The sequence below is a fragment of the Hylobates moloch genome, unplaced genomic scaffold (genome assembly GCF_009828535.3).
Source record: "Hylobates moloch isolate HMO894 unplaced genomic scaffold, HMol_V3 SCAFFOLD_12, whole genome shotgun sequence".
Taxonomy (NCBI): Eukaryota; Metazoa; Chordata; class Mammalia; order Primates; family Hylobatidae; genus Hylobates; species Hylobates moloch.
In genome coordinates this window covers 1,706,651-1,734,127 of record NW_026652287.1, presented here as the reverse complement: position 1 = coordinate 1,734,127, position 27,477 = coordinate 1,706,651, and the positions used below count along the sequence as shown (strand labels likewise).

General features: G+C 52.6%; 1 protein-coding gene across 2 annotated transcripts in view; it reads left to right on the top strand.

Moving 5' to 3' along the window:
• Nucleotides 1–27,477, top strand: part of ADGRD1 (adhesion G protein-coupled receptor D1) — a 177,711-nt gene that overhangs the window by 110,756 nt on the left and 39,478 nt on the right. For both annotated transcript variants that reach the window (XM_032168258.1, XM_058425840.1), the window contains 2 exons: nucleotides 4,869–4,942; nucleotides 12,560–12,683. In XM_032168258.1, the coding sequence (XP_032024149.1) occupies nucleotides 4,869–4,942; nucleotides 12,560–12,683 (198 nt within the window). The remainder of the gene's footprint in view (nucleotides 1–4,868; nucleotides 4,943–12,559; nucleotides 12,684–27,477) is intronic.

Here is a 27,477-nt window from a genome sequence, read left to right as displayed (position 1 = left end):
GCAGAGGAGACAGGGACTTGGGGACCTCAGAGGGAGGGACACAGTTTAGAGTCCAGTTCACACTGGAGGGTGGGTCTCTTACCAGACCAGCGTCCCACATTGACGATGAACAGACAGGAAACTGAAGCTTTTTGGTCTTTGACAAAAACCATGTTTCCTGGGGTCTTCTGAAGTAGGGGGCATCGGTGGGTCTCTCTGACCCTGGCGCGTCCCAGGTGGCCATGGGCTGTGCTTGTCTGCACAAGTCTGCCCCTCTGCCCAGTGTCTCTTGGCTGTGCTCAGTTGCCTTTGAAGAGGGAAGCAGTAGGTTGTGAGGTTGGGGAGGCTGCTCTCTAGGGTTGAGGTCTGGCCCCATGATCTCAAAATAAGGACGTGCACATGTCAGCACCATGTGTGTGTGGGGGGTGGCGCCTGCATTCTGTGGTCAAGACTTGTTCCACTGAAAGGACAGACCCTACGGCCGGGCGCGGTGGCTCACGCCTGTAATCCCAGCACTTTGGGAGGCCGAGGTGGGCGGATCACAAGGTCAGGAGATCGAGACCATCCTGGCTAACATGGTGAAACCCCGTCTCCACTAAAAATACAAAAAATTAGCCAGGCGTGGTTGTGGGCGCCTGTAGTCCCAGCTACTGGGGAGGCTGAGGCAGGAGAATGGCGAGAACCCGGGAGGCGGAGCTTGCAGTGAGCCGAGATCGTGCCATTGCACTCCAGCCTGGGCGACAGTGAGACTCCGTCTCAAAAAAAAAAAGAAAGGACAGACCCCTTCAAGCTGCCTTAACGCCAAAGAGGTCTCTGCAGGCTCATGGGCCTGGGAGGCCTGGAGCGGGAAGACTCGGGGGTGCCATGTTCCAGGGCTTCTGCTGTTGTCCTCAGATGGGTTGATCACATGTTGGAAGAAGGACGCCTCTGGTTTCTGAAGCAGCCTGGGCTGAGTGGGATGTCCTAAGGGTCTGAGCGCTGCATCTGTGGGTATCCTTGGTGCCACAAGGCACTGCTCACCTCCTCCCAGGAGCCAGCAGTGGGGAGAGTGACTTAACCAGACAGGCCCACATGCAGACGACACTAGTGGGGTGAAGGCAGAGTAGTAAATCCCCACCATGAGCCCCTGCTCCACTGGGCCATCTGTCCCAGGGTCTCACCTGGCCTAACCTTTCCTTCTCAGCACTGGGGTGGCCCAGCTCATCAACCTGTCCTGAAATGCCTCAGTCAGGGTCCTCCTGCCCACCTCCCACCTTTTTCTTCCTGTGCTGGAACCAGGCTCTGAAAGTCCTGTCTTAGCCTCCATCAGGCTGTGGCTGCCTCAACCATGCTGGAGTGTCTTATGACTCTTTGAAAGCAAGAAACCTCAGAAAGCACCAAGAGATAGAGGCTGGTTCAAGGCTTTTCCTTGTCGTATCTCTCCCATTACTTCTGTTATCCTTGATTTCCCTAAAGGTGGGACATTTCAAGCATTCAAAGCCCTGAACCCTGATTAGTTGTGAGATGGGCTGGAGAAGAGGGTGGCACAGAGGGCTGCCCCAGACTTTCCACTGAGATCCACCTGCACCTGACCCACTGCTCTGGGGTCGGTATTTCGGCTCCTTATATTGCTTTACTTACCATCAAATTTAAGGACCATGGTGCCATCTCTCTTTTTCTTGGGACAGTGATGGACACGTAGCTCCCCAAATTATTTACAGGTAAAACTGTACACCTAGTCCATTTTCTGTTGTTATAATAGAATATCTGAGACTGGGTAATTTATAAAGGAAAGTTTATTTTGGCTCGCAGTTCTGGAGGCTGTGAAGTCCAAGTTTGGGCAGCTGTGTCTGGTGAGCACCTTGTGCTGCTTCATCTCTTGGTGGAAAAGGGAAAGGGAAGCCAGCGTGACTGAAAGAGCTGTAAGAGCGAGTCGAGCTTGCTTTTTGCATCAACCTAATTTCATCAGAACAAATTCACTCCTGCAAGAACTAACTTACTCCCATAACAGTGACATTAATCCATTCCTGAGGGCTCAGCCTTCACGACCCAGTTGCCACTTAAAGGCCCCATCTCCCAACACTGCTGCATTGGGAATTAAGGTTCCAACACATGAGCTTTTGGGGGACACAGTCAAACCATAGCAATACTTACATAAAAGCCAGCACATTTCTAAACAAGGGGCATTCACAGGCTATCATGAGTATCAAATATTTTTCTTCTCTCTGCATGTATCTCCTAGAAGGAGACACTTTGGTGTATCTTGCCCATCAACAGTAGGCAATAAACAAGCAGTTGGTTAATCCTGTTTGCTTCTCCCCGACTGGAAAGATCATGATGGTGGTTGGAGGGCATCTCAGATCCTGTGGGAGGTATTCCGGAGGGCTCACAGGCACTCCCCATTAGACATACTCCAGTGAAGTGTGTCTGGTGGGAAATTAGGTCACTTGCCGTGGAGCCGGCCCTGTGAGGAGGCCTTCACTTCTGTCCAGCAGAGCACAGCAGCTCTTGGCTTGAGGTTTCAGGAGGACGCTCAGGTGAATGCGGCTGTCCCCCAACACTGTTGAAGACTCCACAGGGAGGGAGCACCTCATTCCCATTCCCCAGCCACCTGGTGATGAACTGAACTGGCTTCTGTGCCTCACCCAGGCCTCAGGGAGGCTGGTGGGCTGTGGGCATCTCCCACATTTCTGCATGAGATGCGGCCTGTATGCAGATGACTCACGTTCTGGCAGCACCACACTCCCATGTCAAAAACACACCCACCCCATGTCACACCCCTGGGCGCCCTGGAGGCTGCCTTTTCTGGAGACTTGCTGAGAGCATTTGTTCCCGGTCAGTGGGGAACTCCACACACATGAAGAGTCAATGTGCTTTTCTCATCCCAGGAGCGGAGGCTGTGATGGAACCTCTGACAATGGAGGGGAGGGAGTTTCCCCATTTCAGGGCGTGATCTTGGCTTCAGATCCAAGAGAAAGCTAGCTGCCTTCCCCACCCTCCGACCACACACATGCTTGGCTTGTTGCGGTGATGGCTGTTTTCTACATTTCCTTTGAAGAGTGATTTAGATCTGAAGTCAGAGGGTCAGGACTTCCAGAGGCCACTGCAGCCTCTTCTCTGCTCCCTAGGGGCCGCGCTGCCACACCCGGGGCAGAGGCGGGGGCTGGTGCTGGGTGAGGGGGTGATGGGGAAGAAGCATCGCCTCACTCCTGAGAAGCCCTTGCCCCGTGTTGATGTGTATGGGTCTGGCTGCTGGCTTCCCCAGGTCACCGACTTATTTTTTAAATTTCCTTTAAATTACTCAAGTAACACACAAATACGCCTCCTTGTTTAAAAATTATATATAACGCTGTCTGCTGGAGGCTTTGGCTCTGGGGTAGCCTGGGGCCAAGGAAGCCTCATTACACCCCTCTGAGAACCGGGCTGTGGCCACCAGGATTTTGTTCATCTTTTCTATTATGTGGGGTTGGTGCTGCAGCTTCCCTGCCGATGCCCCTCTGTGGTCCAGGTGGCTGCAGGACACAGGGGCCTCTGTTGTCTGTGCAAGAGTTCACAGCGGGCTGTGGCTTTGGGAAGACAGAGGAGAAGATGTCTTTTCCAGGCGGTTTTAAGAGACCCTGTGATGGATTAAAATAACCCTAAGATACGGGGCGGTGGGGATGGGGGACAAAGCAAAAGGAGTAAACGTTCCATTTTGCCAAAACGTTAGTAATAGACAGCGCTAGGATAATTGGATTGAGGCCGGAGGAGCTGTCAGACAGCCACTGCGATGAGAGCCCTGTGAGCCCTCTGGTTCTGCAGTGGGGTCCGAGGTGCTGTCAGCGGCACCAGAGCTGCTGCTTCCTGGGAAAGGAGGGGCTTTTGGTAGAGGCCAGGATTGCACTCATGAGGGGGGCTGCCCTCGCTGCTCTGTCCTGCACAAGTCAGTGCCTTCCTGAGAGCTGGTCACCCTGAAATGGAGGAAGGGTCTCACTGGAGCAATGATGGCTCAGGAATGGGTCACAGAACAGAGCGGGCATCGGGCAAATAAGAGATGCTTGACTTGACTGACTGGGAATCCATCAGACACCATTCATCCTGGAGCCATGCTGCCTCTGAGCAGCCCTGGGTCCTGGTGTAGTCGCTGGCCTCCTGAGCCTCCAACTGTGGCTCCCGAAGGTGTCTGTGCCTTTCATTTAGGGTAGAGCCATAGCTGCAGAGTCCTCCGAGCTGGCACCCAGGAGCAGCCCAGGAGAGAACGCCAGTCTCTGGAACAAGGTGGTCTCATGGACCTGTTCACTGATTCTTTTGTTCATTCATTGAACAGATATTTAGTAAGCGCCTGCTGTATGCCAGATGCCCCTCTAGGTCCTGGGGATGCAGCCATGAATGAGACATAAGCTCTGTCCTTTCTGTAGTGGAAACTGTAGAGGGGAAGGTAGCAAACACACACAGTGGACAGTGGGTATGTAATATGCCACATGGTGATCAAGACTGTGAAAGCATCAGTGAGTGGAATGGAGCTAGAGCGGGCAGGGGGCTGGTGCTGTTTAGAACAGGTAGGGAAGGGAAGGTCCCTCTGAGGAGCTCCTCCTGCAGAGGCCTGGTGGGGAGTGGGGAAGGAGCCTGTGGCTGCCTGGCGGGGACCACCCTATGGGGAGGCACGTCCTAGGGGGAGGAGTGTCCTAGAGGGAGGGCCTGGCACCTGCCAGGGCCCTCGGGTGGGTTGGGGAGGGCAGAGCAGAGGGCAGCATGACCTGGGCCGGGGTGACGTGAGACCACACCCACAATGAATGGAGATGGACAACGGTGGCTGTGCCTGTCCTTGCCCGAGGTCGCCCAGCTGTGAGGGTCTCACTCTCACGTCAGTGCTGAGAACCAGGGGCCTCTTCAGCAGCGTCGTGCATCGTGTTTGTTTTCTTTCATTGCAGACACGTAAGCAGCACAGTGAGGCTACCAACAGCAGCAACCGAGTCTTCGTGTACTGCGCCTTCCTGGACTTCAGGTACCCTCTGCACAGGGGAGAGAGCAGGTGGGCACGAGGTGTCCATGCCCAGGCCCGCCCCATGCTAGCCCAGGGGAGGATCTGGGTCACCCATTTCCGCAGCTGACATGGTTGCGTCATGTGAAAATGCCGGAAACGCTGGAGACGTGGGCAGGGCCTGGCGGCAGTGCTGGGTGGAGGCCTCCCCGTCCAGACCACGCGAGGAGGGGCCTGCTGTTGCACGATGTGTCTGGACAAAGCCTCTGAGCGCCCAGGGCGACTTTCAAGCCAGTGCAGCAGATGCTTGGGGGAGCTGGAGGATGCTGTCCATTGGGGCAGGCCCTACGGCCCTGGCTGTCCCCCTCGGGGGTCCTGGAGCGGCTGAGGAAGGGGGTTGGGGGAGTGGCTTCTGACTGGCCACGTTGACATTTTCCTGTTTGAAACCTTGGCAGCTCCACTGGAGCAGGCTGACCATCAGGCCTGCCTAAAACTCTGAGGCCTCAGCCTCTGCCACTTGGGCCCCAACCGAGACGTCCTCCCCAGCATCCCCCATGTCCACCTGTCACACCTGTCGTGTGCAGTCACCTCCCGCCCTCCTAGCCCCCGCCCCAGCTCGCCTCCAGGGCTCACCTGCCCGATGTCCGGGGGATCTCCCACCATCGCTGTGATCACAGTTCTCCTCCAGACGTGAGCCCACCGTGAGTGGCTCCCACAGTCAGAGCGGTGTTGAAAACTCAGCTCCCTGCAGGGCCCGGGAGTGGAGGGAGGGGCGGGGCTCCCAGATCTTCAGCTGCTGCTCAGCTGTGGTCCCTGGGGTTTGTTCCATGTGGGATGCAGGTTGCAGGTCCTGTGTTGCCAGGTCATCAGTTTTCATGGCTGGATTTTGTTTTTGTTTTTGTTTTTTTGAGACAGGGTCTCACTCTGTCACCCAGGCTGGAGTGCAGTGGTGTGATCTTAGCTCTCTGTAGTCTCAAACTCCTGGGCCCAAGCAATCCTTCCGCCTCAGCCTCTCAAAGTGCTGGGACTACAGGTGTGAGTCACTGTGCCTGGCTGTGGCAAGATTATTATATGAACTTTCCCAATGTTTAAAACACTGCACAGGCAGCTGGAACACATCTGGGACATCCAGTTCACACGCTGCCTAGTGGCCCATCACCCTGCATGTTGTCAGGGCTCCCCGACACCTGGGCATCTTCCTGTGCCTGGACTCACTTCCCCAGCTCGCTCCTCCTGCTGCCTCAGGGCAGGATCCACACAGGCTGTGCCACCTCTGCTGGTACGGTCCCTGTCAGAGAAAGCGTCTCTGCTCCCTGCACCCAGAGGGCCAGGAGATTGTAAGACGCTGAGCTGGGGCTGCAGCAGTGGGTCGGCATAATCCCCCTTTATCTCTGTTCTGTGAACAGTGAGGAAAATGCAGCCCAGCTCCTGTGACCTCCAGCAAACACTGCTTACATTTTTGTCCCCGGGGATGCCTCATTCTGGCTATGGCCGTCGGCGTCTGGCTATGACCGTTGGCGTCATCCCTCTGCAATGTGGATGGATGCTCTGTAATTTCAGTGATTTTGCCCTGGTCAGGCTCAGCAGGTTGCAGCTCTTTTTCCTTTATTTGTAAATTGTGAAAATTTGGAAGCACGTGCTCCTAGAAATAGTTATCCCAATTCCGGGGCACTGTTTGGAGAAAAAAATTATGACTAGAAAATGGGATGGGGTTTGGTAAGAACTAAATTGGCGTGTTGGTTCTTATTTTTGAAGGAATTGTAAGAACATAGAAAAGTATGGAGAATCATATAACAAATGCAGGTACCCATTGCCCCAAATTTATAGTTATTAGCATGTTTATATTTTTGTATTTTTAAGAATGAAACAACTAAAACATCGCAGATGAAGTTAACGAACCCTCTACCTCCTTCTGTTCTTTTTCCTCAATTCCCAGAGGCAGCCACCATCATGAATATAGTATCTGTATCCTTCCTGTCCATTGTGCAATTATTACTTATTATTATATAATTGATATTCAGAAAAATCCACACTAGCAGATGATCGTACAGTTCTGTGAGTTTTGACAAATGAATACAGTTGTGCAACCGCCATAATCAGGATTAGAACAATCCATCACCCTCAAAGATGCCCCCGTGTCTGTTTGTAGTCATCCCTTCCTCTCACATCCAGCTCCTGCAAGCACTGATTTGTCTTTTGTTCCTATATAGTTTTGCTTCTGCCAGAGTGTGCATAAATGGAATCATGGCACAGGCAGCCTTTTGGAGTCTAGCCTCTTTAATTTTGCATAATGTGTTGAGCGTCGCCACACGTGTATTGTTGGATGTATCAACACCTCATTTTCACGTTTCACTGCTGAGGGGGTATTCCGTTACATGGATGTACCGTAGTTTATTTATCTTCTCCCGAGTAGAGGAACATTTGGGTAGGTTTCAGAGTGAGATCGTTATGATTAAAGCTGGAAGTTTTACCAGCTTTGCTTTCCTGGGGTAAAGCGTACTTGGTCATGATGTATTATCTTTTTGTATACAGCTAAATCTAATTGGCTACAGTTGTTGAGAATTTTTGTGTCTACGTGCCTGTCGGATGTTGGTCTGCAGTTTTCTTTTTTTGGTAATGTCTTTGTTTTTATATCGAGGTAATGATACCTTCATAAAAGTTACACTTTGGGATGCACTTTGGAATAGTTTATATAGAATTGATATTATTTCTTCCGTTTTAGTAGAATTCACCATGAAGTCATCTGAGCCTTCGTTTTCAATGTTGGCAGGTTTTCAACTACACATTCAGTTTCTTTTATGGATGCAGGACTATGTAGGTCATCTACTGCTTTTTAAATAAGTTTTAGCTGTTTATGTTTTTTTGAAATATTCATCAGTTTCATCAAAGTTGTTTATAGGCACAGAGTTTTTTGTGGTACTCCATCGTTAGCCTTTTTCATGCCTGAACAGTCTGTGGTGATGTTCCCATTTCACTTTTTTATCTATAATCTGTGTCTTTTTTTTTCTGAGTCACTCTTACTATAGGTTTATTAATTTTATTGATATTTTTCCAAAGATATAACTTTTGGCTTCATTGATTTTTCTCTCTTGTGTTTCTCTTGTCAATTTCATTGACTTATCCTCTTTGTCTTTAATTTACTTCCTTCAGCTTTCTTTGAGTTTAATTTGCTTTTCATTTTAAAAATTCTTAAAATGTAGGTTTAGGTTATTACTATGAAGCTTTATTATTTTCTAATATAAATATTTAATGCTCTATTTTTTCTGTAAGCACTGATTTAGCTGCATCCCACAAATTTTGATATGTTGTTTTTATTTTTATTAAATTTAAAATATTTTCTAATTTTCCTTGTGACTTCCTCTTCAACCTGTGTGTTATTTTGAAGTGTGTAGTTTAATTCCAAATAGTTGGGAATTTTCCAGAGAGCTTTCTGCTGTTGATTTGTAAATAGTTTTTTATGATCAGAAAATATTCTTTGTGTAATTTTAGTTCTTTTAAATTTGTTAAAAGTTTTTATGAGACCCGTATATGTTCAGTCTTTGATGAAAGTCCCATGTGCACTTGAAAAAAAGTGTATTGTTGGTGGAGTGTTCTATAAATATCAATTACACCAAGTCGATTGATAGTTATGATTAGGTCTTCTATATTCTTACTACTTTTCTGTCAACTTGTTCTGTCAATTAAAGAGAGAGGAGTGTGAATTCTCCAAATTTAGTGGTGGATTTATCTATGTCTACTTCTCGTTTTATTCTTTTTTTTAATTTTTTTTGAGATGGAGTATCGCTCTGTCGCCCAGGCTGGAGTGCAGTGGTGCAATCTCGGCTCACTGCAAGCTCCGCCTCCCAGGTTCATGCCATTCTCCTGCCTCAGCCTCCCGAGTAGCTGGGACTACAGGCCCCCGCCACCACGCCCGGCTAATTTTTTGTGTTTTTAGTAGAGACGGAGTTTCACTGTGTTAGCCATGATGGTCTCGATCTCCTGACCTCATGATCCGCCTGCCTTGGCCTCCCAAAGTGCTGGGATTACAGGCGTGAGCCACTGTGCCTGGCCTAGTTTTATAAATTTTTCTTTAATGAATTTTGAAGTTCTGTTATTAGGTGCATGTATGTTTAGGATTGTTATGTCTTCTTGGAAAATTAGCCCTTTTATCATTACGTGATGTCCCTCTTTACCCTGGGAAATATGCGTTACTTTGAAGTCTACTTAGTTTAATTTAGATAAAACTACTCTAGCTTTGTTGGTTAGTGTTTGAGTGCTGTATCTTTTCCCGTAATTTAACTTTTATCTTATTTATATATTTATATTTAAAGTGAGTTTCTTTTAGACTGCATGTAGCTGGGTCTTGTCTTTTCTTTAATCCAGTCCTGAAATTTCTGCTTTTAATTGACATGTTTAGACAATTTATATTTCCTGTAATCATTGGTGTGGCTGGATTAAAATCTACCATTTTGCTAGATGTCTTCTAACTTTTCTATCTTTTTAAAATGTTATCTTTTTCTGACTTCATTTGGATTGTTGGATATCTTTTATGATGCTATTTTATCTCTACCATAAATGATTTCTAATGTATACATCCTTTTAACTCTTTTGATAGTGGTTGACCTAAGCTTACAGTGTATATATGTCTAATTCATTCATGCCTGCCTTCAAATGCTATGATAGCATTCCAAATGTATTCTAAGACACTATAGCAATAGGTTCACACTTCCTCCTGCCTGTTCTGTGTGCTGTTGTTGTAGTACATTCCACCTTTACTGACACCATAAACACAATGCATTGCCAGTATTTTCCCCCAGACAATGAGTTATCTTCTAGAGCAATTAAAATTAAGACAATAATAATTGCCTGTTTACCTTCACTTATTCCACTTCCAGCTGTTCTATTTCTTTGTGTATATTTTTGTCTAGTATCATACTCCTTTAATTCTTTTTGTAGTTCTGGTCCACTGGCAATAGATTCAGTTACCATTTGAAAAAGTATTCTCTTTTAGTCTTGAAAGATTTTTATTAGGCTTAGAATTCTGGGCCGCTTTTTTTCTAGACTGATACTTTAAGAAATTATACAAGTAATATATCAATATGTTATTTTGTTCAAAAGTAAAACATTATAGAAAAGCAAGTGTTCCCTTTGATCTTTACCTCTTATCCTGATCTCCACCCCTTTCCCCAGTAATAACCACTGTGGGAGGGTTTTTTGTGTGTTTTTTCAATAATTTATATATAATTTATATGTATAACCATAGGAAATATATAGTGTTGCTTAATTCAGTGTTTCTTCCATCATTCCTCCACCTTTTGTTTCTGTGTTTTGCCTGTATGGACACACATTTTTTACCATATTTATGTATGTTACATTTCATTTATGCATGACTGAACATTTTTGTGTTTAGATGCAGACTTCCTGGGTCACAGGACTGTACATATCTTTAATGTTATTTGATACTGCTTCATCTGGCTTCCATAGCAGATTTATTTATGCACAAGCTGCAAGCCTGCCTCTTTGTTTTCGCTGTCCCTTGGAAGTAGATCTTCATTGATGCCACTTAAGGCTCTTCTCCTCTGGCTGACTAGGTCATCGTCACACCTTTGCAGCTCCCTCTGAGCAATGTGACTTTCATATGGTGTAGCTTACCCTTTGTGTAAGCAGAAGGGGCAGCTCATCCCCATGGCCATGTTCACCTAATCCAATGCCTGTTAATGTTCGGGCCCCCCCCTCAAATTGAAGTATGGTATTCATGCAGCCAATTGACAGACAAAGGCGCAATATATAACACAACAGCTGGTGTTTGCTGACTCCCTCCAAGGTCCTGGGAAAATTAGATCAAAAGGGGTGGGGAGCTAAGAGGAGGAGGACATGACCCCGTCTTTAAGTCCCATCAATTCTGAAGTTATTAATGGAGTTTTGCTTCTCTCAATTGGTATGTCTGAGTGGCTCTCACTTTGTCCTCTGCTCTCTGCTAAATGCCTTCTCCCTCGCCTAGAAGAGCAGATCGTTAATCATGAAAATCACCACTGAGCTGCTGTCTGAGTCTCCATCCTCAAACTCAGAGCCACTCCTGAGTCATGTCTGAATGCCTCCCTCGGGCTCCTCATCGCCTAGGGCTAACGCAGGGTTACCGTTGCCCAAGGCTGCCGGTGCGTGCTCTATCTGGTAGACGTTGGCCAGAGAGGTGCGAGATGGGTCTTCATCAGTCGTGTCACCGGACAGCCACAGTTCTCATCTGCCACATCCATGCTGACACCACAGTTGAAAGTGAATACAAAGCAAATACAAACTAGAGGCTTTAATTTACTTGCCTTTATAAATGCTTTCCCCCAAGGGCCATTGCCTTTAGCTGAGCAAGGATCTGTCTTTACTGATAACTTGAGGTTCTAACTTCAGGGAAGAACCATTTAAAACTTCTTTTTTGGAATTTGAAAATATAGAAGACAGGGTACAGTGGCTCACGCCTGTAATCCTAGTACTTTGGGAGGCTGAGGCAGGGAGGTCGTTTTAGCCCAGGAGTTTGAGACCAGCCAGAGCAACATAGCAAGACTATATCTCTACAAAAAGAAAAAGAAAAATATTAATTCGGCACGGTGGCATGCACCTGTAGTCCCAGCTACTTGGGAGGCTGAGGTGGGAGGATCACGTGAGTGCAGGAGGTCAAGACTGCAGTGAGTTATGATCGCACCACTGCACTCCAGCCTGGGAAACAGAGTGAGACCCTGTCTCAAAGCAAACAAACAAACAGAAAAGAAAATATAGAGAAATACAGAGAAGAAAATGACATTCACCGATATTCACACCAACAGGATTAACCACAGTTAACCGAGAGCACGTTTGCTTCCAGTCATTTTTGTCTAGGTTTATATTTTACAAAGTTATGCAAGCAATATACCCACACATTATTCACGTAAAAAGTAAAACTATAAAAAAGCAAGGGTCTCCTTAGACCTTTGCGTCTCATCCTGATCTCGCCACCTTCCTCTCTGGCGGTAACACCGTGGGGAGTTTCTGTATCAGCGTTTTCGCTGTAGTCTCTGTATCGGTCATAGCTGTGTTCGTGGGAAGTGTGTGCTGCTGTTGGCTCCCCGGGCCTTGCGTCATGGTTAGTCACTGTACGTTGTGTTTTGGTGTTTTATCCTTATCAGTACACATTGGTCAAGGATGTTCTTTTTAACCGATGTGAGGTCTTTTATCATATTTCTGTCTCCCACACTGCACTCACCCGTTTCCCCCGATGGGCATTTAAGTTACCGTCACTCACGATTCAGTGACCGGGCTTGAATGTGGTCCCTGGCATGTGCCGCTGCCCGTTCTCTAGGCACAGGGCTGTGGGCTGTGTGCGTTTCATTTTGTGCTGGGCCTTGTTCAGGTGCTTTTCAGGGTGATTGTGCCGAAGCGGCCCCCCCTTCCCTGTCCCAGAGGGAGGGCCTTGCTTGCTGTGGCCTGACCAGCAGCAGACACTCTCCAGCTCTCGCCGGCCTGATGGCCAGGATCTCTCCTCCCAACCCCCACACCACGGTCTGGCTGTGCATTCCTGGCGTGGGCACCGCCGTGAGTTCACGGGGCCCTGCGTTATGGGGGGTGCTGCTCTCAGTCCCCTGCCTGCCAAGGGTGTGGTGCTGCCTCCTCTGATCCTTTCTCCTATGTCCTCAGCTCCGGAGAAGGGGTCTGGTCGAACCACGGCTGTGTGCTCACGAGAGGAAACCTCACCTACTCCGTCTGCCGCTGCACTCACCTCACCAACTTTGCCATCCTCATGCAGGTGGTCCCGCTGGAGGTAAGAGCCAGGCCTCAGGGGTCCCAGGACCTGGGGGATGTGCCATGAGGCTGCGGGTGGGGGCGGGAGGCATGCTTTGCCCGCCAGTGCCCACGGGCCCTGGGCACATTACTCCATGGGGCCTGTGTTTACAAACGGAATCCATTCTCTTGGCTTCTGTAGTCCAGGGCCCTGCATGTATTGGGTGCCAGCAAATATCCAAGGAGCCCATGATTGTGTAAGCCAAGTCCAGTGTGGTGTGCTTCCCACAGCAACACCCAGACTGCACCTGGGGGGATCCAAGGAGGGACCCCTCGTCCCTGCATCCATCCCTCTGGCAGATTCTCACTGGGCGCCTGCTGTGAGCCGGGCGCTGGGGGCTCTGCTGTAAACAAGAAAAACAACACAGTCCTGCTTGTGAGGAGTTTGTGTTCTAGTGGGAAAGACAGGTAGTAAACAAACCAGCAGATAAATTAGTCACTTTGAATCAGTGGAAGAAGAAAGTGGGAGAGAACAGCCCTGTAGAAGATGACAGCAGGGAACGGGGCGTCTTCACGGAGTGGTGAGGAGACAGCAGGGAACGGGGCGTCTTCACGGAGTGGTGAGGAGAGGCGTCTCCGGGACGTGGCATCTGAATGGCCGGAGGAAGCTGATGTCTTGAAGGCCTGGGGGGAGAATGTTCTAGGCCAGGAAACAGCAAGTGCACAGGGCAGGGGGGCAGGAAGGGGCTTGGCGTGGCCGTGGATGGAGCACCCTGAGCTCCGAGTCCCTGGGGAGGCAGGAGGCCGGGAGGAGCAGGCTCGGTTCCAGCATCCAGGCCTCAGGGAGGAGCGTGAGTTTCGTTCTAGGTGCATAGGAAGCCTTTGGAGAGCTGTGCCCGGCAGCACCTTGGTCTGAGCTATCCTGGGTTTGGGATGGGGCAAGTAGACGCTCATGTAGGTGGAAACCAGGAGCGGAAGGAGGTGTTGCTGTTGACACTGTGCCCACCCACACTCACCTCTGTCGGTTGGGCTCACAGAAGGGCTGGTTTGGACAGCATAGATGTGGCTGCTCCAAGCCAAGCTGGGTTTGGCAGATGTGTTGGGAACCGGCGATCTGTTGGATGCTGGGCTGTAACCTGTGGCTGGCATTGAGCATTTTGGGGGCTGAGAGAGGGCCAGCCTGGAGGGTAAGTCAGGCAGGGAAGCAGTGACGCCTCCAGCGTCTCCTGGACGGATTTGTCACGAGACTCATCTTCTGCGCGGGGCCCTGGTCTTTTAGAGCCTCGTGTGCTCATCGTGGCCACTCACTCTGGAGGCTCGTCCCACTCTAGGGCTCTTCAGGGTGGCTGTGGGAAGAGTCAGGATGTCTCTGATCACAGCAGCTCCCGGGAGGGGGCACCAAGCTCGGGTGGTTCCCAGCAGGCATTTTGTCGCCAGGGCTTGAACACCCGTCCCTGCCTGGGTCACTGCCTGCCTCTGTGGTCACATTTATCAAGGCCGTGGACAGGCGGAATCTGCCTGAATCCACTAGCGTCCACGGTGTCTGCACTGGGCCAGAGGGTGATGCTGCCCCGCGTGTCCTGCGTGGTTTTGTGTGGGTTTTGTGGAGGTTGAATGGGTTGGGCTTCCACTGTCCTGTTGACCAGGAGACAGAACTCTTCAAGGTGTAACGGAGGCAGAATCCTGGCTTCGCCTTCTCCCATCTTGGGAGACTTTTCCTATTCCAGAAAGAGGGCCCAGAAATGCAGCCTCCCAGGGTTACTGTGGGAAGGACACGAGTTCACTGTGACACAGTCACGGGTCCAGTGCTCAGCCCAGGTGCCCCTCAATCCCCAACAGAAACCACCAGCAAACCTGAGCCACGGGGTTCTGTGTGCAGAGGCCTGGTGGACCGCAGTTACTCTCAGATCAATGGAGACAGGTCCCTGGTGTTTGGAAGTGACTTGTAAATGCTGCTGGGGCAGATGGAGATAACCTCATCTTTAAATTCCACGGAACACAAAATGGCAGATGCTCCTGAGCTGCAGCCCCTCACGGGGCGAAAGACGCACGTGACACCTGCAGCCAACGTGATCCCGGCCTCACTGGCGGATGGGCGGCTGCTCACATGAGCGCATATAAGCCTCACTCTGCAGAAGACGCCGGAGGGAAACAGCTATTCCTGTTTCCAAAGAGAAGGCCCTTTCTTTTCGCAAAATGCATGCTTGATGTCACACTGTGAATTACTTATGGAGACTGCAGAGAGATATCCAAGCCATGTTTTATTTTTATTAAATTAAATTAATTAATTTTTAGAGACAGGGTCTCACCCTGTTGCCCAGGCAGGAGTGCAGTGGTTCGATCATGGCCCACTGCAGCCTTGAACCCCTGGGCTCAGGCTATCCCCCCAGCTCAGCCTCCCAAGTAGCTGGAACTATAGGCACATGCCACAACGCCTGGCTAATTTTAAATTTTTCCGTAGCAATGGGTTCTCACCATGTTCCTCAGGCTGGTCTTGAACTCCTGGCTTCAAGCAATCCTCCCACCTTAGCCTACAAAGTGCTGGGATTACAGGTGTGAGCTACTGCACCAGCTGTTTTGTGTGCATGTATTAATTTTCTGTAGAGATGGGGCCTCACTTTGTGGCCCAGGCTCTGAGATGTATCTTAAGTGGATAGGAGGGGACACCACTCACCCTCGGGTCCCTCGTGCACAGATGCACACCCAGCATCCTAGACCTACGTGCTTTGGAGCCTGGACCCAGGAGCCTTGGCACTGCGTGAGATGAAGTGTCAGGTGACAGGGGACCGGCAGCCTCCTCAGTAGCTTCCAAGCCGTCGGGGTCCCCCAAGAAGGGCCGGCTGTGCAGCAAGTGGAACTGCCAAGCCCTTGCGTGCCGGGGCTTTCTAGCTCAGGGCCGTGGGGTTTTAGAGGTTCTGAAGTGGCGGCTGTGTCGTGAGGCTGGTGGGACCCAAGCCCACCCATTGCCCGCACGCTTCAGTGGTAAATGCTGTGCAGGCAGGTGTGACCCGCCAGACAATCCCGAGGGGATGTTCCTTAAGGAGTGGTACCCCGAGAGCAGCTGCCCAGCCAGCGACTGCCCCTTCCCAGACCCCATGCCCCCCCATGCCTTCCCAGTGGCCCCTCTTCTCCTGGCCTGCAGACCCCGGGGCCTCCGTGTGGAGGTGGGCCGTTCGCGGCTGGGGAGAGCCATGACCTGGATCACTGGTGGCAATTTAAAGAAAATTAAACAGAATAAATGAAACCCACGCCAGAGTGCGGTGAACGTAGAAACAGTTCCTGGGTTTAAATTTCTTGCTATGGACCAGGCCTCAGTCTGAGGAACACCGTCCTCCATGGACGGCCGTGACACCTTCTCTCGCCTCCCACGGGCTCCGTTTCTCATCTCCCCTCCTGCCAGGGCCCGGCCCACAGGGCTTCCTTTGGGCTTCCCTCCTGGTGTCGTAGGGAGCAGCCCAGGGGAGAAGGTGCAGAGCTGCCCCCACGGAGAGCACCTGTTCATTCCTGGAGATGGGCGGTCTGCACGGTGCTGTGGCCAAGGCTGCTCGTCTTAACCAGCAGAGAAACTGAGCTCCAGAGAGAGGGGGGCGCTTGCTGGTGGTCCACCGTCGTTCAACAGTGCGTTACTGAATTACCGGTAGAGCCTGGGCTGTTTAGGTAGCACCCGGGCCATGGGGACCTGGCGGTGAGGATGCTGTGGCACCCACAGAGACACAGCAAGTCAGTGCACACCACGTCCTGCCCCGTAAGGGCCACGCGGGAGATCACGTAGGATGACTTGGGAATAAGTAGGCGCTAAAACAGTGCTGGTGATGCTGGTGCTGTTTTAAAGACGGAAGCCCAGGAGGGCCTGCCTGAGAAGGTGGCAGTGGATTCTACATCTCAGGGTGGAGAGGATGGAGCCTCCTGGCCCTGAGTGAGGACAGTCCAGGCAGAGGACAGGGCGGGGACAGAGGGCAAAGAGGGAGCAGCCAGGGTTGGTCCTCAGGGAGACGCCAGGGCTGAGGCAGGGGCTCCAGGCCCAGGGGTCTTGAGGGGCAGGAGGCAGGGAGCAGGAGAGGTGGCGAAGGCTGCTGCGGTGACTCAAGAACTGGCACCCTGCTGGTGTGGCGGGGGTGGAGGGGCAGGAGTGCCACTGCAGATGACCAGGGTTGCCCCATCTTCCGACTAAAAAAGCTGGCGATCTGTTTCTCTCATGAAATCTTCTGACTGTTAGAAGTGTCGTCAGTTATTACTTCTGAGCCATATGTGAGAGGTCATCTAGTGTGCTGACCAGACGCCAGGGGTCTTGTGAAGATGCAGACCCCACGTTCAGTGGGTCTGGGGTGGGGCCTGGCATCCTCGTTTCCGACAAGGCCCAGGTGGAGTGAGGCCCCACCGGTCCCAGACCACCCTCTGAACAGACCCAGGCACAGGCGCCCGGTCTGCAAACATCAGCTCACATTTCTGTTCATGTGCCGGGAGATGGTTGCAGCAATTGTTACCAAATCTGAGGACGGATGGTCTGGCCCCACGTGTGTGCCCATTGGCATGTGAAAAACTTCCCTTGTCCCAGGAGCTGAAGAGGGAGTTGGAGAGACAGGTCCTCAGCCTGGAAGTGAGTGAAGAGAGAACCTGGAAGATTCAGAGACAGAAGAAACAGACCGTGGCTTAAAAAGGAGCCCAAACCAAGGGCCAGTGGGCGGGGCTTCTGGACACAGGCATTGCCTTCAGGGAACAGGGAACGGCTTCCTTCATGCACAGCTCTGCAGAGTGGGCACCGGCCCCACTGGCTGCCAGGAGCCGTTTATTGAATGCTGGCTGGTGATTGTGGCCTTCACACAGCCGACCACCCGGGAGTAAGGGGAAGACAGTAACAGGCGCCATTTCAGATGCTCCCTGCCTGTAGATGCTCCTAACTGTTGGATACTCCCTGCCAGTGGGTGTTCACTGCCTGGTAGTGCTCCTGGCCAGTGAGTGCTCCCTACCTGATGGGTGCTCCCTACCTGATGGGTGCTGCCTGCCAGTGTGTGCTTCCTCCCTGTGGGTGCTCCCAGCCAGTGAGTGCCCCCTACCTGAGTGTTCCCTGCCTGTGGATGCTCCCGGCCAGTGAGTGCTCCCTGCCCGGAAGGTGCTCCCTGCCTATGGGGGCTCCCTGCCTGTGGGTGCTCCCTGCCTCATTGGGGCTTGCATTCAGGCCTGCCCTCTCCTTCAGTCCACACCACATGAGTGAGGTGCTGTCATGTGGCCATCACAGACAAGAGTCATAGGTGATTCCCTGAGGTCACATCAGGGGGCAGAGCCCGGCCTTGAGCCAAGTCCTGAATGTTGGGGCTGTGCCCATGCTCTGGAGCACCAGCTGCCTGGGAGCAGAGCTTCCTCCTCTGGATCCTCTCTAGGCTGAGAACTAAAGCCCGGTGTGGCTTCCTTCTTGGCATGGCCAGAGAGAGGGGGAGTTACACTTTCAGCCGAAAACTGAGTTCATGCGTGTTGTGTATTTGTGGTAGGGGAAGGAAGGGAAGGGCCCGGCCCAGCAAGTAAAAAACCTGGAACAGGGAGGACTTACGGTCTCGATCCGTCACCGTTCCCTCTCGGTGACACTGGATTTCGACAGTCTGTGGGTGTCTCCGTGGGAGCAAATCACATCTATTCATTGCCAGAAAAGGTTGATTTGAAAATGGTTTAAAATTATCCATGCTAAAAATGAACATTCTCCTCAACATTAAGAAAAGTTAAGGCTGATATCATAAGTAGAAACCAAATTTGCAGCACACTCAGAGAATTAATAAAAATAGCACCAGTGACCTTATTTCTGTGACCTGAAGTCATGTCTTCCATGGGGCCCTGGGCTCGCACTGCTGGTCTTTGGGTTCCTGGTACAGGCTCTCTGCTCAGGAGCTCACGTCCTTATCATGTCCCTTCTCCCTCCGAGGTTTTCCCCTGGCTTTTCTCCATACCCAGCCTCCTCCTCAGTGGTGGTTTCAGGAAGCCCTCTTCCTCCTAAGTGGGCAGTGCCCTTTTTGTGGAAAGCCCATCAGACAACAGGGTTCACCTGAGTGAACTGGACCTAGCTGGGGTGGGCTCCAGGGCTGCTGTCCAGGGGAGGGAGACCCCAAAACGACACTCTGTCTTTGCATGCTGCTGCAACGTGGTGATTAGACCCCAGGCCCTGAGAGGCCATGTCAAGGCATCTGCTGACGGACACTGTGATGGCTTCCAGCGTCTGGCGACTTCCAGTGGTTCCGGAGTGCATGACCCTGCACATGCTTCTTTAGAATAAATTCCTGGCAGGTGAATCTGTGGGCAAAGGGCACAGGCATTTTGATTTTGAAAGACATTGCCGCATTGCACTCTGGGAACCGTGTACCAATTTATTCCTCCTCCAGCCGTGGGCAAGAATGGGTAGCTTTGCTTTACGTGTGGGTTATAGAAACATGGCGTCATCTCTGGGTGCTTCTAACTTTTCCTACTGAGTGCAGTCAAGCAGGGGAAGGAACCCTGGGCTGTCCAGTAGATCTGCATCCAGACCCACCCCTCACCACCCCAACTGCTCCATTCCCCAGGCGTGCTTTCTGCACCTTTGAAATTAGCAACCCCAGATTCAGTAAGAACCCGGAGAAGACAAGTTGTTCTTTTAATTGGATAAAATTATCCTAGAAAAGTAGGCCATTGGAACAGATAGGGAATTCATCCAGAACAGACCCTATAACTTCTCAGTACACCCATGAGAATCTACGTCAGAGAATTAAAAGAATCAGCAAGTAAGATGACATAAAAAAGTATAAAATCAGAATATTTACATTATTTATAGTAGAAATAACAGAAGCATGAGTAAACATAACACTAATGATTGCATAAATTCTAATACATCCGGGCTAAGGGAGATTATTCATCTCTATACTAAAAGAGGAATGATGAAGTCGGGAAACGTGGTGCAACTGTGAAAGAATGGGGTTGTCACCATGCCAGTGCTTTTGCAGGGATTTCCAAGGTAATATTATGTGAAAAGGACAAGATGTAGACTGGAGTGATACATATCCCATTTTTGTAAAGACACGCCGAAATCCCCTATGCGTGGGTGTGTTTCTGTATATATGTTTAAATATGCAACATTTGTATCTTGGTATGTGATTATCAGAAAGGCATGGACAGTGCATTCAAGGTTGTCAGTGGGCGGGGATAGGAGGGGGCCACACAGGTGAGGCAGTGGCAGGAGCTGGGGAGAGAAAGGACTGTAAACGCCAGCCTGTGGGCTCTGACCCAGGTGTGTATTTGTGTGGAATTGTGTGATATGATCAAATGAATAAAGTCAGCCAGCTGGAAGAGGTGTTTCTGAGGCCTGCTACCCAGGGGTGGTGTTTCATGTTCACCGCTCCTTCCTGATGCCCAGGCGCTGAGACACGCCCATGCCCGTGTTTGCTGTGTGAATGAGGGTACGGAGGAGCCAGTCTGTTCCACAAGGGGAGAGGAACTTAGGGAAAGAGATGCGTTCTCCTTGGAGGCCAGAATGCCACATGCGTGCTGGTTTAGTCGGTGGATCCCAGTCATGGCGACACAGCTGGTCTGTACTGCTGCAGGCAGGTGGGAGCTCAACTTTCTGTCCTCCCTAAGGACTGGCCGGCAGGGTCCGAGGGAGCGAGGACCTGAGGTTAACACAGGTGTGGATGCAGGTGTGGGCTGGCTCAGCCAGGGACCGAGAGGAGGGCTCAGGCGTGGACCCCCCAGCATTTCTTGCTGAAGCCACACATCCAGTGAAGGTGCTGGGCATGGGGACTGGTGCCGTGGAAGGCATTTGGGCCCGGCCTTAGGGAAAATTCAGCTGCACCTACTCCTGGCACTTGTGTTCCCCACTCAGGGTGTGCAGGCCAGGGAGATGGTCTGGTTGTCTAAGGTGGAAGAGCCCCGATATTGACGGACAGTCCTACCAAGGCTGTACGCAGTGAGGAAGGGCAGTGGTGGAGGAGCGTGTGGGAGGTTGGGAGGAGCCCCAGGGCCCGCCACGGTGCGCTCTTTCTTCCTGCAGGTAGCCACTTCCTCCCAGGCGGCCACTTCCCAGGCTTCAGGCGTAGGAAGCGTCCCAGGCATGGGCACCTGCCTTGGGGTGGCTCTGACCTGGGGGGTGCAGGAGCCCTGTGCCAGTACAGGCGCACCTGGGAATGCCAGTCCTCGAGCACCCCTCCTGGGGCCTGGCGGTCACAGGGAAAAAGCACTTCAATAAGACGGTCATGAGCCGTGGTCTGAAGGCTGACTCTGGCCAGTGAATGGGCTTCTTTTAACCCACAGAGGCTTAAATTTTTAAAAATTGGTTGTCAATATTCCAAAGCACAGATATTTTATCTAAAATTTGGGATTTCTTTTTTTTTTTTTTTTTTAAATAAGAAGAGGAAGATGTGGCCACGCTGGGCTTCCCCCTCTGGCTGGAAACGATGCTGGAGGCGAGTGGCTGCCACCCCTGCACTCAGGGCGAGGTCCCCAGGGCCCCCCGGTCCCCATGGCCTCCCCGTACCACAAGCAGCAGCCCCTCCTCATCATGTTCTCATCGCTCTTCTGCTTTTAGGAGACAGTGGAATGCTTCCTGCTCTTGTCTGGGCGGGAAAGTGACATATCCACTGAGAAGGACTTGGGTTAGAACTGTGGGAGGGAGGATGCTCGTTTTGGCAGCACAGTCCCACCTGGTGGTTATGTCTGCAGGCACCGCCTGGCCTCCTGAGCTGATGCCCTGCCTCTCTGGAGGCATTTGAGGTTGTGGTTTCTGAGTCAGAGGAGGCCGTGTCCTGAAACCAACTGCAGGCTTTTCTGGGCATTTCTAAATCTAGCTACGGGTGGGAAAGGAAGGGCACCGTGGGGGCACACCACGCCTTCCTGAGGCAGGAACGGCAGCGCGGCCTCCGCCCTGACCCACGGTTCTAGGCCCCGTGCCCCGCGGTTACCCAGCCAGGTGCAGCCTTGAGCCCCTCAGATGGGCTCTGGCTCCAGGGAAGGGCACAGGGCGGGCAGTGGCAGGGGCCTGAATTACACGGTGTCGCTGGGAGCTGTGAGAACCACTCTGAGCTGTATTTGCAGTCCCGAGGGTGTGTCACAGTGGGGACTGTGCCAACAGCAGTGCCGGCAGCTGCAGCATGTACAGCTCAAGTAAGAAACAGGCTCCCTCCATGGGGTCTCTGTGTGAATGTTAGCCAGACCACCTCCCAGTAACACCTCCTGCATGCAGCTGGTGTTAGTAGTGGCCCCTCTGCCTCCCAGCCAGCTGGACACACAGGTCCCTCCCAGTGATGTGCCGAGTGGCCTTGGGCAGCTGCCTGCTCTGAGCCTCAGTTTCTCTGCTGCGACACGGGTGGAACCCTTTCCTTGTGGAGCTGTGGTGGTGATCAGAGGAGGCAGAAGTAGGCACAGCTCAGGCCCAAGCACCCAGCCCTGAGCACCCAGCCTCAGCATCCAGCCTCAGTCCCCAGCCTCAGCACCCAGCCTCAGCATCCAGCCTCAGCAACCAGCCCTGAGCACCCAGCCTCGGCACCCAGCCTCAGTCCCCAGCCTCAGCATCCAGCCTCAGCACCCAGCCTCTGTACCCAGCCTCAGTACCCAGCCTCAGCACCCAGCCCCAAACACTGCCTGACAGAGTGAGGTCACAGTGAGCCATGAGTATGAGGTCCCTGGGGATGTCCTGGCCCTGAGGACTCCGTGAGAGTGGAGTGGGAGTGGTGTGGGGTGGAGCAGGCCTGACTACTGCACCTGGGACTGCAGCCGTCCCAGCACTGATCCGTTCATGGCCACAAGTCTCCTTCCATTCACTCTTCATAAGGAAGGTTCAGTCCTGTGGCTGTGGGCACCGGGGCAGGATGGTCTATTGCCCTGTTGATGGGGGTGGGGTAACTGTGGAGGCTGAAGGGGCTCAGAGGAGAGGCCCCTCTACTCATCCCTGGACCCCTCTAATCCTGGAGGCAGAAGAGGGTCCTGCCTTGCCCAGGAGTAACAAGGAAGTTGGTTTGTTCAGCATCCCCCCCGACTCCCCAAGCAATGCCATGGTTCACCAGTGTCTTCCGGCCGAGTGGGGAGGGCATGCATCCTCAGTACCATCCTCTTAGAGACCCAGAAAATTGTCACTATCCCTTCTGATTTCCCAGCCTGTGCAGTTCTTCCAGAAGGAGAGGGTGGTGGGCAAAGCCTGCTGGGTCCTTCTGCATGGGCTCCTTACCATTCCACCAGCAAGCCCTCCAGGTGCACGGGTGCGTGCTGTTCGCACCCCGCCTCACGGGTGAGTTTTCCTGAGCCCTGTCCTGGGCTGCTGAGAGCTGGGCTGGGGATGGGAGCTGGGAGCTCGCCCAGGGGAGGCTCAGGGGCATGTGTCCTTCCACCCCCTCCCGTCTCCCGCCCTACCCACCCCTCCCATGCCCTTCCAGTCTCCCTCGAGACGCCCCCTCTCGGCCCCCAGGGCCCTCCCCTGTACCCTGTGGCCTGTGCCTCTCTGAGTGGAGAGCTGAGTGAGCCCTGGGAACAGGGCTGACACCTGCCACCCCCATCTCTCCCTTCAGTCCCCCTGACTCTCAGGCTGCTGACCACCTGGGACATTGGGAAATGGGCCTAAGAGGTGAAAACCTGCACTTTGGGGTGGAGCAGCAGCCAGGAGCTGCCAGGACTCACCTTTGCTGTCAGCTCAGCCCCAGCCCTACCTGGGCACCTCGCAGTCCTGGGGGTAGGGAGACGTAGGTTCAAGGTTCTGAGGGTTCCACCCCTGCCCCTCTTGACAAATTCAATTGCCGTTGCCTCCTCCAACCACACCCAGGCTGCTCCTTTTAGAGGAGAAGCACATGTTGCTTCATTTATTCCAATTCTCCTGAAGAAGTGTCTGCGCTGGAGTCATGCTGTGCTTGATCCACTCTGCAGAGGGAGCTGCAGCAGCCTCTGGGGTGGTCCCGTCTCGGGGGATCTTCTTTCGGGGCTACCCTCAGAACTGGGGTCTTACTCTGTGGGGCTGAGGGTGGGCGTGGTGGCCAGGACTGGGAACACGGTCGGGGGCCAGACTGGACGTTCCCGGGGCAGATGGACGCATAGCCCGGCCGAGGGATCGGGTCGCTTTGGCGGGCAGCTGTGGGCTGCAAGGCTGTGGCCAGGGCTTGACGTCTGAAGCGGGCCAGGTTTCTGGTCAACACGTATTTTTTGTCATGAGTGTGTTGAATCTTGGGAATTAGAGCGGGGATGTGGGCCGTCTTTGAGAAGCCGCCAGCCCCCGTCTTAGGAGTGGGGACAGGAGCTCGAGGGCTCTTTCTGGGACATACAGGAAGCTGGGGTGTCAGGAGACAGAGGGGTTCTGTAGGTTGGATTGTTTTTAAAGATGATACACGCATGTGGGAAAATGCAAGAACACAGAAGGCAGAGTGTGGAAACTGATGGTCACGGCCACCTGCCTCCCGGGCCTGCCCAGAGCAGCAGCTTAGGGTCACGGCCACCGGGCCTGCCCAGAGCAGCGGCCTAGACACGTGCTTGCTTTTCTGTCATTCCAGACACAGTTGCTGAGCCTGGGGCCCCGCTTTGCTCTTTGTTCTTTTTTTGTTTGCTTTTTAAATTTTCTGTACCTCAATGGATGCAAACCTATTTGTTCTTTAAACAAAGGGTAGTGTAGTATAAAGACTGCTCCCTTTATTTTTATTTACTATTTATTTGTTTTAGAGAAGGTTGCATGCCATGGCCCAGGCTGGAGTCAGTGGTGCCACCTCGGCTCACTGCAGCCTTGACCTCCTGGGCTCCAGAGATCCTCCTACCTCAGCCTCCCAAGTAGCTGGGACTAGAGGTGTGCACCCCCAAGCCTGGCAAGATGGCACACTTTAAAAAATGTATCCACGTATGTTGGAGGTTGCTCCTTCTCGGGGTACACAGAGCCACATCTCCCATGTTAACCACTGCGTAGCTCTCCCGTGGGTGGACACTGAAGTCATGGCGGTCTTTGGCCGCAGCAAATGACCAGCATCCTGTGCACACATCCCACCTCCATCTGTGAGGATGGGTTCCCATGAGGCACTGCTGGTCCAGTTTTACATCGCCACAGCTGTTTAAAGCAGCCATCGTCTGGGGCACAGTGGAGACTGGGCCCTGAGTTCCCAGTCATGATGGGTCCTGGGTTCTGCTCTGAGATCTACCTGCCTCCTGCTGCCCGCTCTGCCTCCCAGGGCCGACCACTGTGCTGAGTCCCAGGTCTGTCACTTGGGGCAGGCGATGGGAGGGGAGGAGGCCCAGCAGCTCTTCTCTCTCGCCGCTACAGGTGGCTTTTCGGGCAGCGGCCGCGCCTCTGCTGTGGCTGCAGCCCTGCTGGACAGTCTATGATCTGGCTTCCACTGGGGGATTTGTGACGTGGCTGATTCCTGGGCCACCTCACTACCCCAGTGAGGTCCCCCTGTCTCTCCCCTCCCGAGGGTTAGCAATTCCCTGAGTCAAATGTTCCACTCCTTGAAAGGCTGGAGTGGTTTCTGTTTTCCCAGCTGGCCCCAGACTGATGCACAAGCTGTACGGCCAGGGGAGGCAGCAGGAGCCCCCAGGGTTCCTGGTCTGGAAAACAAGGGGGCAATGGTCCCCTCAGCTGACACTTTCAACAAGGTCACGGTGACCTGAGGCAGACCAGTCCCAGCATCTATTCAAACACACAGCAGCCCAGCTGGGTCCTCGGGGAAGATCTCCTGCCCGTGCCCAGTCCTCTCCCGTCCCGCAGCACCCCTCAAGCGGCCAAGCAGCTCATTTCCACCTGTCCCCGGGCTGTCGGCTCATTTCCATCAGTGGACATGAACTGTGCCAGCAACTCGACCCAGCCCAGGGGGAGGCTGGCTGCATGCTGCTGACACATGCTACGGCTGCCTACGGCCAGGGACGGCCGCCAAACCAGGGATGCCTGGAGTCACAGATCCGCCAGGGCCTGGTTGCTCGTGCTGTCCAGGAGCCCAGCCAGGGGCTGAGGGCTGCCCTGAGGGGAGACAGGCCCCGTAAGAGCCTGGATGTCAGCCGCTGAGAGACCAGAGACAGGGAGGAGCCAGCCTGGCCGGGACAGGGTGGGTGTCAAAGGTGGAGGAGCAGATGGTTGGTTCAAGGGCTGGTGTGGGGGTGGAGTGTGGACCCAGCCTGGGGGTCCTGCTCTTGTGCCTGGGAACCCATCCATCACTCGCCCTGCTCTCTGCTGTACGCTTGGCTTCCTGCCAAGTCCAACCAAGGAGAGATGGTGCTGCTGGGGTGGGCGAAGGGACCAGCGTCCTGCCTGGGCCCCTGCTGGCATGGGCGTCCCCCTGTGGCTCCAGCCCCTACATGCAGACCCTTCCCCGCACCCCCGCGCCAGCCTCACCTGGGCCAGGCTGGTCTGGTTGCAGCTTCTGCTGGTGGCCCGGCCTGGCTCTGCTGCCATCCCCTCTCCCGCCGTCCTCCCGCGGTGGCCGCTATCTGGGCTGCCTCATCAACACGACACTGGCAGCCTTAAGTATTTATTCATGTTTACACATCCACGTCTTTGTTCATTACCTGCTTCCCCACTGCAATGAGACTTCCATGCCTGGCACACAGTAGGTGCTGAATACATGCTGCTGAAGCAGGGGCCATCAGGGGTCAGCTCCAGCCCTGCCTCTCACCAACTGTGTCGTGGTGGGCAGTCACTTACTGTGGCTGCCTCAGTGTCCTCATTTGTAAAGAGAAACCACGCTGTCCACTCACAGGCTTGCTCTGAGGATTCGATGCCTTCAAGCAGCAGGTGCCTCTTTTCTGTCATTTCCAACCACTCTTCTGTGATTCTCCATGATGCCTAGAGTTTGTCAGATCCTCTGTCGGGCCCCGGGGATTCAGAATTAAACAAGACAGTTGACCTGTCTTCATGGAACTTACCGTCAGAGCTCACATCACTCTGGTCTAGAAGGCTGTCTCCTGTCCTGTCTGTCAGGTTCCTGCCCAAGCATTGAGGCCTGTGTGAAGCCCTCTCCCTCCTAACGCCCACTCAGTATTTCTCTCCCCCTCTGTCAGATCACCCTCTCTCCCTTCCAATTTCCTAAGGCTGTGGGCAGGTCGTGGTGGAGTTAACGTCTAACACAGGTTGCAGGGTTAAGTAATACAATGACAAATCCATGGCTGAATGTGTGTTACAACTAGAAAGTCCCTGTAGTAAAGAGAAGGGAGTGAGCCACTATCAGGATCACCTAGATTGTCACTTTCTGCCCCAGTCCACTCTGTGGACTTGAAAGCTGTGTTGAAGCAGAGAGGTTTGCAGACCCTGACGTGTGCATGCCGTTTCTTCTTGATCCCTCCTGAAGTCTGCCTCATTATTCAGACCATTGTGTGGAAGAAGAATGTATGATGTTACGTGCAAAAGCCATGGAGACTCCAGTTTATGGGGGATCTCAGGAGTTTTCAAAGGTCATTTTGATCATCTATCATTTTTACCTATGGGCTCACCTTATAACTCAAGCCCCATGTACAATGTGACCCTCCAATATATCTGGCCTTATGTTTCTTACAATCATTTCAAGGCTGCCTGGTCAGGCTATTAGCTCTGTTCAAGGGAAGAGCCATATGTCTTTCTTTTTGGTGTTCCTCATTGCGCCTGGCATGATGCTGGCTTTGGGTGGGTTTGATAAAAGTACATGATAAAGAGACTTGATTGATGATGGGGTTGGTTCATGGTGGGGTTGGTTGATGGTAAGCTTTGCTGGTGGTAAGGTTGGTTGAAGATAGGGTTGGTTGACAGTAGGTTGGTTGAGGGTAGGATTGGCTGAAGGTAAAGTTGGTTGATGGTGGGTTTGGCTGATGGTGGAATTGGCTGGTGGATTGGTTGATGATGGGTTGGTTGACGGTAAGGTTGGTTCATGGTCGGTTTGGTTGATGTTCAGGTTGGTTGA